Here is a 12,104-nt window from a genome sequence, read left to right on the forward strand (position 1 = left end):
CCAGCTCTCCGGCAACAGCAAGAGAGTCACAAGGCAGTGATGAAGGCTGCCAAAGAATAAATGACATTAACAACTTTTCATTGCTCTGGGTCAGATGGCAGCCTTAGAGTCTCTCCTTTACAGAGGTGTGCCTGAGCAATTGTGATTAGTAAAGCCTGGGCTGAACAACCTGATGGGGCATGTTATTAAGAGCAAGAGATTTTGTGCTCCTCCGAGACAAGGGATGATCAAACAGGATCTTAACTCATCCGCTTTGTCTCATGCCTGGGAGGCTTGGCTGGAGGCCCATGGACTCTGGAGGAGGATTTCATCACACCGCTCAAGTGTGCTCATAATCACCCTCCTGTTAACTGATACAATCCCATGTTATTGGCCAGCACAAGATCATTGTTCTGTATGAAAGTTAGGTGGTCTGGGCTTAGCCAGACTTTTATGAACCTCTCCAAGGGCAGGGCTGGAGTCTTTGAGGTGGTTATTTTTTTATCTGATTTGGTTTGTTTCTCCTCACTGGCCTGTGGGCTTTTTAACACCTGTGGTCTCTCCCGCTGGCAGCAGCGTTATTTATGGAATGCCAGCAGTATGCTAGTTGCTTCCAGCACTGAATCTCATTGGTGTCCCACAATGTTTACGCTGCTTCTGATGGCGTAAAGAAGCTGCCAAGCTGCCATAATCCATTAGATGCCCTCTGGGGGGTTGCCCAGCATAGGGGGAGTCCCTGGCAGGCACAGAGTTGCAGGCAACTCTGCAACCCACTGCTGCAGCTTCTGGCACAGGGGCGGTCCTGGAGAGAAGGAGGTATGGCCAGAGCTACTCCCCAGCTATTTCCAGCTGTTGGAAGGGTCTGTTGGACCATGAGCAGCTGGACATAGGTTAGGGTGGCAACTCTGGCTGTTCTAATCTCACTAAGGGACGACATGGCCCCCAATGTAGTGGCGCAGAGGTGGCATATGCCCAGCTGTCTCACAGCCAGCTCCTGTGCCAAGCTCAGCTCTGTCCCCAGTGATTTCTGAAGAGCTGATCAGGGCCTGATCCTGCCAACCCTTGGATACACAGCCCAGACTCATAGCCCAAAGGGAGGGAGGAAGGATAAAGGTGGCTTTATGACACTTGGACCCTTGGGTTTCCAGCTGCTTCAGGGACTGCAACAGCTCCTGGTGTAATTTAGGCAACTGGAGCGGCTCTAAGCCTCCCCCAGGCTACCTAGGGGCACTGGCGCTGCCAGGAATGACCGTAGCGCATGCTCCCTCCAGCCTCTGCCCTGCCCTCAGCATGTGCCCATCTGGGGGAGGATGTGAAACGTTTACAGCCCCTATTCAGGGGCCAGGCCATGGGGATGTTCCCCCATGTTGAGCACCTTTTACATTCTGCCCCAATTGTGGGTGCTGAACTCTTGAAAATCTGATTCCTAGGACCTGACCCAAAGTCTAGAAAGATGCCCATTGTCTACAGTGGCCTGTGGCTTGAGATCATAATGAAATAGCTTCTGGAGAAACTGATCCAGCATTGCTGTGATGCAACATTGCAGGAGATGCAATCACAGCTCTACAATTACTGCAGTTTGAGGGAAGACCAGAGGTAACAATGTAACGCAACAGGGGAGTGCTAAGAAAACCACAGGGAAAAAAGAATATTTATTTCAGAATATTTATTGTAAAAAAGACACTCTAAAAAGTATAAAAATAAATATTTAAATATCATACAATATATTATTATTATTAATAATAATTATTAAAAGTCCTGTCAAACATGTGGCCTGGAGTATACTTTTCCATAAGGCTTTACAGACACAGTGGCACACACAGACTACCCTGTCACCATGGAGCACATCAATAGTTTTCCATGTTATTGTAATTAGCACTCATGTCAAATAGCCTCACAACAATCCTGCAAGGTCTGGCCCCTGGCACAGCAAAGCCATGTGGAGTCTGAGCCCCCTGCAGGGCTGCAAACTGGGTTTTGCACCAATGTAAGGAACAGGGGAAACAGAAGCCACAGAGCTACACTAAGTAGGTCATGCAGATCAGTAGAGCTGGGATTAGAACTCGGGTTCTCTTTACTCCCAACCCTGGGCTGAATCGACTAGACAGCTACTTCTGTGGTCTGGATACAGGATTCATCTGTCAGTATAAGAATACTTGTGATACAGCCTTTAAAGTGCACTTTGATGGAGGGGATTAGAATTAAAGATACTTGTGCCCAGCCGGAGGCACCCAGCCCTGATTTTCAGAGGCGATGGAAATCCCCTGACATCATCTGGAGTTGCACTTGTGTTCCAGTACCTCTGAAAATCAGGCTCTCGGTGTCTCAAGTCGGACTCCCAAAAGCAGAGGTTGAAATTGTGCTGCCTCAGTTTCACCATCTGTAAAACGAGGTGAATGAGAATACAAACCTTGTCTGCCTCAGGGAGACTCTAGGGGTCAGTTAGCTAATAGACCTGGTTCCCTTGCACTTACCCTGCTTGAACTGGTGTCACTGCTGATTTACACTAGAGTAAAAGGGGAACCAAGGTTGCCGGATTTACCCGTGCCGGTCAGCTCCTAACTCTACAAGGGGGCCACTGACACACTGGAGGAAGGTGCTTGCAATAAGGGCACCAGAGCCCAGTTGCCTCGAGAGAACCAGCACTATTGTCTTCCCCTTGAGACATTCCGATCACTCATATAGACATGACATAGAGCCCTTTATAAGGACTATTACTTACATTCATGGGGTCCTGAGCCCCTTTTTGCCTTCGTGATGAGAAAAGCCCTTTTCTTCACTACAGGGGTGAAGTCACTGAAAACGTAGGTGAAGATTTAACAAAATCAGTGATATCTGAGCCTTTTGAACTATGGGTTCTGTCCCCAGCTGCTTGGGGTTTGGGGAGAATGATCCAAAATAGTAGCTGGCCAACCAGCACTTCAACACCCACCCTCCCCCACATAGAATCATAGAATCTCAGGGTTGGAAGGGACCTCAGGAGGTATCTAGTCCAACCCCCTGCTCAAAGCAGGACCAAACCCAACTAAATCATCCACCCCTTGCAACTGCCCTTCGATTTGAGTGCCTTTCTCATCATTCCGGTTTAACAGTCCAAGCGATGCACGGTAAATAGTCAAGTTTGCAGAGCCAGCTGCGTGGAAGATGCCAGTGCAGAAGAGAAAGCATGTCTGTTTCAGAGTAACCACACCTTTCACTCCCCTGACAAGTGCCTTAATACTGTGTGCAAGTAACAACAAGGAAATACAAATAGATGGGAGTTTACAAGATTGCTCAGGTAGTGCAATGTTTCTGTCCAATTCCCCACTTCTAATTGTTATGGGCCATAAATAAGAAATTCACCATCCTAGATTTTAAGGCTAGAAGAGACTGTTATGGTCATCTAATCTGACCTCCTGCCTAACACAGGCCAGCTGATTCATTCAGCATTGATCACAATTACTTGAGGTTGAACTACAGGAGATCTTTTAAAAGGACACACAATCTTCAGCTGAAGATCACACAGGTCAACTGTGTCCTTTAGCTCCTTCTGGATGCTCTCAGAGTATCTTATAGAGATGGGCAAAACTAGGGCTGCTGTAGATTTTGAAAAGTTTTGTCAAGATCCTGGTAGTTCAAATCCAGGTCTCATTTTATCTGATCCCAGACACTTTTTTTGGAGGATGGGGAAAATAAGCTAAATGGTTCTGGTTTTCCAGTAACCCATCTTTTGATATCTTTCTTTAGAAACAGACCCTCTTCCTCCACAAAGAGGAAAAACATCTCAAAAACCAAGCATCTGCCATGGTGGAAGTTGGAACTGAGTTTGATAGGGAGTTTTGGTTTCTGTTTTAAGTGAAATTTTGTGAGAAAGCTCATTCACTGGATTTAAAGCACCTCAAGGCCTGCCCCCAAACGGTTCAGCCCCATGATAGAAAGGCTGCACTTTGAAAATGAGCCAGGACGGAATCCAGTAGCCTGCAAGATGGCATTCGCCATGTGGCACATAGTGCCCAAAGGGGAGCCAGGAGAGAGCGAGAGATCTGAGGGGTGTTCCCTTTCCGTGTGGGTGCAAGGGAAACCGGTGTGACCGGAGAGGCCAGGATGGGATTATCAAAGCCGTTCATTGGGTGTCCATAGTCTTTAGGCAACCTGGAAAATCTCAGTCTCCTGGGCTGAGCTGAAGTCATTAAAGATTCCTATGGATTTCCATTAGGGAGACCAGACAGCAAGTGTGAAAAATCGGGATGGGGGTGGGGGGTAATAGGATCCTATATAAGAAAAAGATCCAAAAATCTGTACTGTCCCTATAAAATCGGGACATCTGGTCACCCTAATTTCAATGGGCTTTGAACCTGCTCTCTGAGACATTCTCCTTAGTTAACTCTGAGCAAGGCCGAGTCCCACGCTGGCGTTCACAAAGACAACGTGTGCAGAGATGGCGTTAGACTCGCTGGGGCCCAGGACAGACACTAAGGAGTGGGCTCGCACCCCACCTCCCTTACTGCTCACACTGGATTTCTGCGACATTCGGAAGGTGAAGCCTGAGCCCCACCATGTGGGGTAGGGCCCCAGGCAATTGCCCTGCTTGCTACCCCCTAACACCAGCCCTGAATGTGTAGGCTTTGCAGCGTCTGTGCGACCTCAGCTCAGATTCACGGAGGGGCATGGCAGTTTGCCCAACCCATGGGACACTCTCCAAAGAGTCAGGTTCTAGTCTGGAGTGGAAACCGTGGGGTTAAGCTCCTCGTAGGGCGGCCATTACTGCAGAACCTGGACTCAGCTGAGCAGACCCTGTTCTTAAATCCCTGCCACTGGTGATTTTATACCGTACGTGAGGTGTGTCTCACAGAGCACCTGGGCTCCTGCGACAGGCCTGGTGCTCCAGCGGTTCCAAAGCTTTGTTTCTAATCAAGATTAAAAAAGGCCCCAAGTGCAGAGGGGGCTGGAGGGGGACAAAGAAGAAGCAGTGAAACCCAACTCCCAGCTGGAGTGCAGAACCTCCTAGAATCAAAGGACCAAACTCTCCACTCATTTCTCCCTTGAAGCCAGAGGAAAGGGTGGCCCAGAGGTGGACACGAGCTACCTAATCCATCTCGCTGGGGCTAGGGCAGATTCCTTCCCTCATACTTTCCCCAGCCTGCTTTTCAGCAAGCCAAGCAATGGTGCATCCACGAGGGCCATTGCCCGACTGGTCTGCAGCCTGGCACATCTCAGTGCTAGGCCATCATTCCTTGGTCTTCTGCCCAAACCGTCCTTTGTCTCAATTCCAGCCCATTTGGCCTCCCACAGACTAATAATTCAGGTAATTTATAACGCGCCCTCTCCCTAAGGCACTTGGGCACTGAACAGCGTCATAAAGACACAATTAAAATACCAGACAAACATGATAGAACTCACCCTCATTAACATTCAAATAAATAACGGCGCTGGGGGAGCAATATTACAAAAGGGATTGGGGGGAGATAATAAATAGGAAGCAAACAAGGCTTATTAATAATAGACCACCCGTGAAGGAAGAGAGCGGCGGTGCCCTGGGCAAGCACAGAGGGCTTGAGGGAGGCAGTTATCAAGGAGGAGCCAGTCCCACGCCAGGGGGCCACTGCAGCCCCACTGGATGGATGGATTCCCTGAAAGCTCAGTGTCTTAAAGGTCCAAACCAAGAGGGCTGACAAAAGGGCAATCGCCTCCTTGCCCTCCGAAGTCTGTAGCTGGTTGTCATATGCCCTCTCAGATGCCCCCGCTCACCTCAGCTGTGCTGCACTGATCCCTCCGCAGTCAGGCTCAGCAGGCCCTGGGGGAGTGGCAGGGTCCGTTTGGCAGCTCACGCCTGCGAGAGGTGAGGTAGCAGGACCTGTGCTGCCTGGGAGACGACCTGCACGTACCTCCTCAGCACCTGGCAGCCCTGCTGCTTCTTCTTGAAGACGTTCATGCCCTTACTGCTCTTGCCGTAGGTAACGTCCACCTGGGAGACCTTGTAGTTGGTGCACAGCAGGCAGGTCAGGTTGGAGATCAGGCCCCGCGTGGTCTTGGTGGTGTTGTGGAGCCGCTCCAGTAACTCCTTGGCCGTGGGGTTAAGCTCCTCCTGGTCCCTGGTGATGTTGCCCAGCGAGGCGTTCAGGAAGGCAAAGACCTTGTATAAGGCCACCATGATCTCCTTCTTATGGCTGGTTCGGTTCACGTGGAAGTCAGGGAAGTTGGTTCCGTTGGCATTGCAGAGTTCATCCAGGTGGCTGCTGAATGGGTTGCCTTGGCAGTCCAGCTGGGGGAGGCGGGAGGGGGAAAAATGACTAGGGAATCTCAGTCACACAGCCCCTCGCACACACTGCCCCACCTTCAGCCCTCCCGGCTCACTGTTTTATCACACGTCTCATGCTGTAGGGTAGGTTTTAAAGCCCTGCCCCTGGAGCCCTGCAAGAATCTCTGCTGTCGTTAAAGGAGGTTTCTAGCCCTCCTAGCTGTGCACAAATGCTTGAAAACTTGGCCCAGTTGTGCCTGAAAGGCTCCGAAACCTCAGTAAACAAGGGCCTGACTCAGGACTGTTGAACCCCTGTAAGAGCTGAGGCACCTCTTGTGAGGTTCTTCTCTGTCTCCCCGGGCCAAAGCACCTGAGCATCTGGCAGTCTGCAAAGGATTTACAGGGCTAATACCCCATCCGTCATGTGGGTGGAAAACCCAAGCTGGAGCCCTTTGCCCAAGGTCACGCAGGCCAGCTGTGGGGAACAGGCATTAGTGTGCAGGTCTCCTAAGTCTGGGCTCATGCCCAATCCACTGGCCCGTCCTTCTTCTCTGCCATCCCCTGACTGCACCAATAACTCACCTACCAGTGCACTTTGGTCCTGCTTCGCAGTCCCTCCTGCTCTGTCCACAGCTGGGACAGGGACAGCAGGAGCCATTAGTTGTGCCAAACTGTGCAGTGGGGAGAGGTGATAGAAATGTAACCCCCCAAGGGCTGGAAGGTGACCCACCAATGGTTTTACCCAGCTGAGGCTGGCATCTAAACTCAGCACTCCACTCCTGAAAATCTAGCCCACTAATCCCCACTCCTCCCTGCAGGCCAGCACTCCATTGCCCGTCCTATATTTGTGATGGGAAAATCTGGGACAGGGTCTGATTTTCAGAGGTGCTGAGCACCCGCATCCCCAGCTGACATCCATGGCTCATCCCCGAGATCCTGCACAGGTCAAGCAAACACCTGCTAGTTTTATGTAAACTCTTCCCATGGGGTTCTAGCAGTAAGCACGTTCTGCTTGCCCGATGCAATGTCCTTGGGGATGACCAAATAGGACAGGCCTGTCTCCTGCCTGAGTAGCTCACACAGTTTTAATTTAGGTGGAGCTGAGGCTCCAATGGGAACTTACATAGATGCTGAAGAGATCCTGAGCTGTCGCATTGAGCAGCACCACTAGCTTCCGGGTCTGCTCAGCCACGTTGGGTTTGCACACGTGCATGTTTTCACACATGGGGCTGGGGGTGTTCACTGGCAGTGCCTTGCCAACCACCAATCTGCAGTGGATCATCAACAGCAAGGGGACAACACCTGTGCACAGAGGAAAGTGGGAGCGGTGAGATGATGCCACGGGGAACCAGCCATCAGAGCCATTCACTTCAGAGTCCAGTGCCCAGCCAGCCAGATGAGAGCTCTGAGATCTCCCCCGGGAAAGCTTCCAGTGTCACTGGGACTGGACAGCCTCAGTCACTAATAGCTCCTGATCTTGCCAGTGCTGGAGGGAAAGAAGGATCAGAAGAGACTCTCCCCCATTGCCTCCGGGCAGGATCTCTCTAGGGGGTCAGATCACTGGGAAGGGAACCAGCTATTGCCTGGGCTGGAGCAGCTGATCTCTGGGACCAAGAACATTTCCATCCCCCAGGCCAGCTAGCACCAGGACTGAGGCACATGGGCTGCTCTTTGATAAAGCAGAGGCAATGTCCTACCTGCCTTGAACCATCCCGCTTGCATCCAGTTTCCCTTTGCTCCCCCATGCCCACGTATCCGCTGTAGCTCCTGTAGATAGGGGCTGGAGTTTGTCCTAAGGGCCATATTCTCCTCTCACTTCTACCAGTGTAGCTAAGAAGAAAATTCCCATTTCCCCATGTCTCCCCAACCCCCAGTGCTCTGCTGTCTGCATCCTCCAGCACCCTCTGAGCACTGCCCCCTGGCTCAGCACTGCCCTGCAATGGAGCAGGAATTCCCCTGGGTTTTTCTTTCCTCTGGGAGCTTTTTGTGTTCTCAGGTTGCACAACTGTCTGTGACTACCTGTCAGATTTAGTCAAGCATGCAAAGCAGGGAGTAGGGCTGGGTGTGGGTTTTGTGCCCATTCTCCAGGCTCGTGTTGTTGACATCGATCAAAGTTTCAATAGTGGCCAACTGAGGTGTCTCCAAGGGGGTCATCTCAAATGCAGGGTGGTCTAGTAGCTAGCACTGTGGCATAGGACTCAGGATACATAAGTTCTATTCCCAGCTCCACCCCTTACCCACCAGGTGACCATGGACAAGTTTCTCAATTGCCCTTTCTATGAAGTGGGGATAATGATACTATCAGCTTTGCCATCTACTTACACTAGGAGTTATTAAAGAACCCCCCTAGACCAGTGAGCAATGCTGGTTTGTCTGCCTCGTAGGAGAAACTGCTGATATGCACAGAACTGGGGCCAGGCTCAGTCTGAGTGGGGTAGTGATTTCCCCCAGCACCTGTCCTAAGACAATAGTAAAGAATCACAGAGCCAGCTGTTCTCTTCTAAAACTGAACAAGGCGATTTAGGAGGTTGGCATTATCCCTAAAGCTTCTCTCTCTCTCTGATTCACTGTAGAGTTTCTGCCCCAGCCTGGCTGCCTGCTACACATTTAAAGAAATGGTGCTCTTATTCTTCAAGCAGAGTCTTCTTTCTACCCCTCTCCACATCAAGGTGAGCTCTTGTCTTCTCCTGAGTTCCTGATTCTCCCCACCTGGGAGGTGGCCTGCTGGTGATCCGCAGTCAGCTGTGTGCTGCATCACTGCCTGCTGACCTGTCTCTCACTGTGCACTGATTCGGGTTCCCCTCCTCTGGTGTGGCCCCATAGGCAAAGATCCCACCTTTCCCTCGTAGGTTAGCCATCTTGCATGAGATGCAGCCCCATCATGGGAGTGGATGCAGGAAGGCATCAATGCCTGCAGCCATGTGTCAAAATCCCAGGCTCCCAGTTGCACTCACAGGAGTCAGTGTTGTCTAGCGGGATTGGAAACCAGGGGTAACAGCCTGGCCCTAGGGACATCAACAGGGGTTTTGTTATCGATGTCCCCAGGATCTCACCTGTGGTTTCTAAACCTACCTCCACCTCAGGGTGACCTAGGGCAAGTCACTGTCACTCTCCATGCCTCAGTTTCCTCTGTCCCTCTTGTCTGTTTAGACTGTGAGGTCTTTGGGACAGGTCTCGGGTGTAATATGTCATTATTGTAATATGAAGAGCTAATAATAGCAGAAGCCTAATCTTGCATCTGATGATATTACCAGGCTGAGGCGGGGGGTTCAGGATAATTTTGGATGACCCATTGCCTTTGGGCTGAGACTCCAACTATCACCCCCCACCCCCTCACTGCCTGGGGTACCAGCACCAAATTCAGCACAGCCCCAAGCGGGGCAGGCTGCCAGGTGACCAAAGCCATGTGTCACAGAGGAACAGAGCAGGTCAAACGATGTTATGCAAGATGAACTGTGTCTCCTTTCCCTCTCTGGTTCAACCCCTGGACGTTCCTGCTTGTTCTCCCATAGAGCCCAGAGATTAATATGCTGCCGTTGGGAATAGTATCACATAGTGGTAATGGTGCTGTTATGAATTATTATTATGAATAATAATCCTTGGCACTTACATGGTGCTTTTCATCCAAGGATCCCAAAGCCCTTTACAAAGACAGGCAAACCTTATCATCCCCATTTCACAGATGGGGAAACTGAGTCACAGAGTGACACAACCAAGGTCACCAGTGGCAGAGTTGAGAATACTGTACAGATCTGGACAGCTAGAACTTGGGGTCATGACCCCCACAGTTCCGTACTATAAACTGCACAGCGAGGGAGAAAAATTACACTATTCCGCTTCTATGGAGCATAGTATCTTAAGGGCCTGATCCTGTGCAAAGTAGAACATACTCAACTCAACCTCTGCTGATTGGGCCTAGAGACAGCCAGCTCAACAGGCAATGTCACAATGCAGCTGCTGAAAAAACACATAGTTCTTGGGATCTGACAAACTCTGAAGTTGTCCACACTTGTCAGAACCTCGGAATCGCTGCAGGTCACAAGTCATACGATAATTACTTTATTTACATTCGCTGCAGCAGCATCCGTGCCCTAATTTGTACATTGCAACTGACAGGACTTCCCTTCTGTGTGGCAATCACTCACATAGCAGTGCTCAGGTTTGGGACAAGGGCATTTTCAGGAAAAGCAAAGGAGGATGGAGAGCAAAGGACACAGCCAATGCCCTCCCTGATGTAATTAAACTCTCAGTAGGGCGGAACATGGTCTGGTGTGGGCCAGGACTATGCAGTTTTCTCCCATGCATATTTCAGCTCTGGGACTGTCAGAGAGCCCAGCAGTGCTGAGGTGGCTTGTGACATTCACCACTAAATTAATATTATTTTGCAATCTCATGCAGCTTCTTTAGTCCAGGGTCTCAGTAATACCTTGCTCTACTGTAGCTTCATTCTCACTAGATCTCGATGTGCTTTAAGGCGGCACTCACTACCATTATCCCCATTTCACAGAGAGGGAAACTTAGGCACAGTGATTTGTCCAAGGGCACTCATGAGGCCAGTGGCAGGGCTGGGACCAGAAGCCAGCGCTCCCGAGTCACAGCCAAGTGCACCAGCCAGTGGGTCATGCTGCCTGCTCTGCTTAAAACCCTTCAAACTCTTTTCTTCCTATTGCACTAGTTTGCATAGCGCAATCTACCCTACAACATATCACATAGACATGACTTGTACTCAGGCCACGAGAACAACATTCTGGCTTCAGTGCCTATCCTTTAGATAAGCTCTACTCTGATCTTTTCAATCCAAAAACATTTTTCAATTGGCAACTTCCTTATTTCTCTGATTTTTTTCAAAAATCTAATTAAACAAGAGTTATCAGTGTTTCTCAGCAGCGAGAGACCCAAAAGAATTCAAAAACCCTTTGGAAGATTTAGAGTGGTATAAATTTCCAGATGTTTGTGGAAATATGCCAGAGAGGCATGTTTGCTTTTTACTGCCAATTCTCAGAGATGCTAAGACGAGGGAAAAAGTTTCTTAAGGGTTTCTCTTTGCGCCAAACAGAAGAGCCTCAGACAAAAGGTGTGACTGATTGCTTCAAAATCAGCCAAGTTAAAAAAAAAATCAAATAGGATTGACAAAGATGGTTTTACCTGCTGGAATGAACTTCATTTTGAGCTGTATCCCAGGAGCAACTTAAGAGAGATTGATGTTGACAGAAGGAGTTTTCAGAAATTCATGTTCATACTGGGGGATTTCACTGGTTTATATACAGTCTGTAAGAAAGAGGTGGGGGGGGGGAGAAGTTAGGCAGATTCATTCAAACTAACAATCAGGAAGTAGCGATCGGTTTGGAAACAGTGAATGGTTATTTCTAAGTAACTTTTTGTGATAATGTTGAGGTCATCATGCTGTGGTTTTACTGAATACTTCATTCTGGAATTGTTTGAAGCAGAGAGAGGGGTTGATTAAAGGAAAACCCATGAATTTGCAAACTGACTCCTGAAAAAAAATTCTGCCTACGTTCATAGGACAATACTGCGACTCACCCCGGGAAAAGTGCTGCAGTTTCCTGAGGGTGAGTCTTCTTCCTTAGAGTACTTTCACCTCCCACCTCCCCTGCTGGGGGTTTCCCCCCAACAGTTGCTTTTCATCGTTTCAGATGCAGTGTAATGCATAGGTAGAGCACCGGGTCTGTCTCATTTAGAAAATAGCAAGGGATCGAGCTAATCCTGAATGAAACCAAAGGTCATGCTGGCCAGGAAAGTATTTAAGTGGGTGGGGATGTTACAAAATAGACATTTACATGAATCAGGGAGGGGGGAGAGAGAAAGGGATGGAATTGTAACTGCTCAGCTGGGTGTCATGGTCTCTAACATGGTGCAATCAATTGGGAATTCTCTGCCAGCTCAAGTG

General features: G+C 49.6%; 1 protein-coding gene across 2 annotated transcripts; it reads right to left on the reverse strand.

The window, feature by feature from the left end:
* Nucleotides 1-5,425: 5,425 nt before the first annotated feature.
* Nucleotides 5,426-11,816, reverse strand: LIF (LIF interleukin 6 family cytokine). 2 transcript variants are annotated; one of them, XM_039504556.1, is made up of 4 exons: nt 11,738-11,816; nt 11,342-11,464; nt 7,320-7,498; nt 5,426-6,220 (listed from the first exon to the last, which is right to left on the reverse strand). In XM_039504556.1, the coding sequence occupies exons 2-4, from the start codon at nt 11,358-11,360 to the stop codon at nt 5,783-5,785; spliced, it is 636 nt and encodes a 211-aa protein (XP_039360490.1). In that variant the 5' UTR covers nt 11,361-11,464; nt 11,738-11,816; the 3' UTR covers nt 5,426-5,782. The 2 variants fall into 2 exon arrangements, with proteins under 2 accessions (XP_039360490.1, XP_039360491.1); XM_039504557.1 differs by lacking the exons at nt 11,342-11,464; nt 11,738-11,816 and adding an exon at nt 9,269-9,409.
* Between the last annotated feature and the right edge of the window lie 288 nt (nt 11,817-12,104).

The sequence above is a fragment of the Mauremys reevesii genome, linkage group 18, assembly GCF_016161935.1.
Source record: "Mauremys reevesii isolate NIE-2019 linkage group 18, ASM1616193v1, whole genome shotgun sequence".
Classification (NCBI taxonomy): Eukaryota; Metazoa; Chordata; order Testudines; family Geoemydidae; genus Mauremys; species Mauremys reevesii.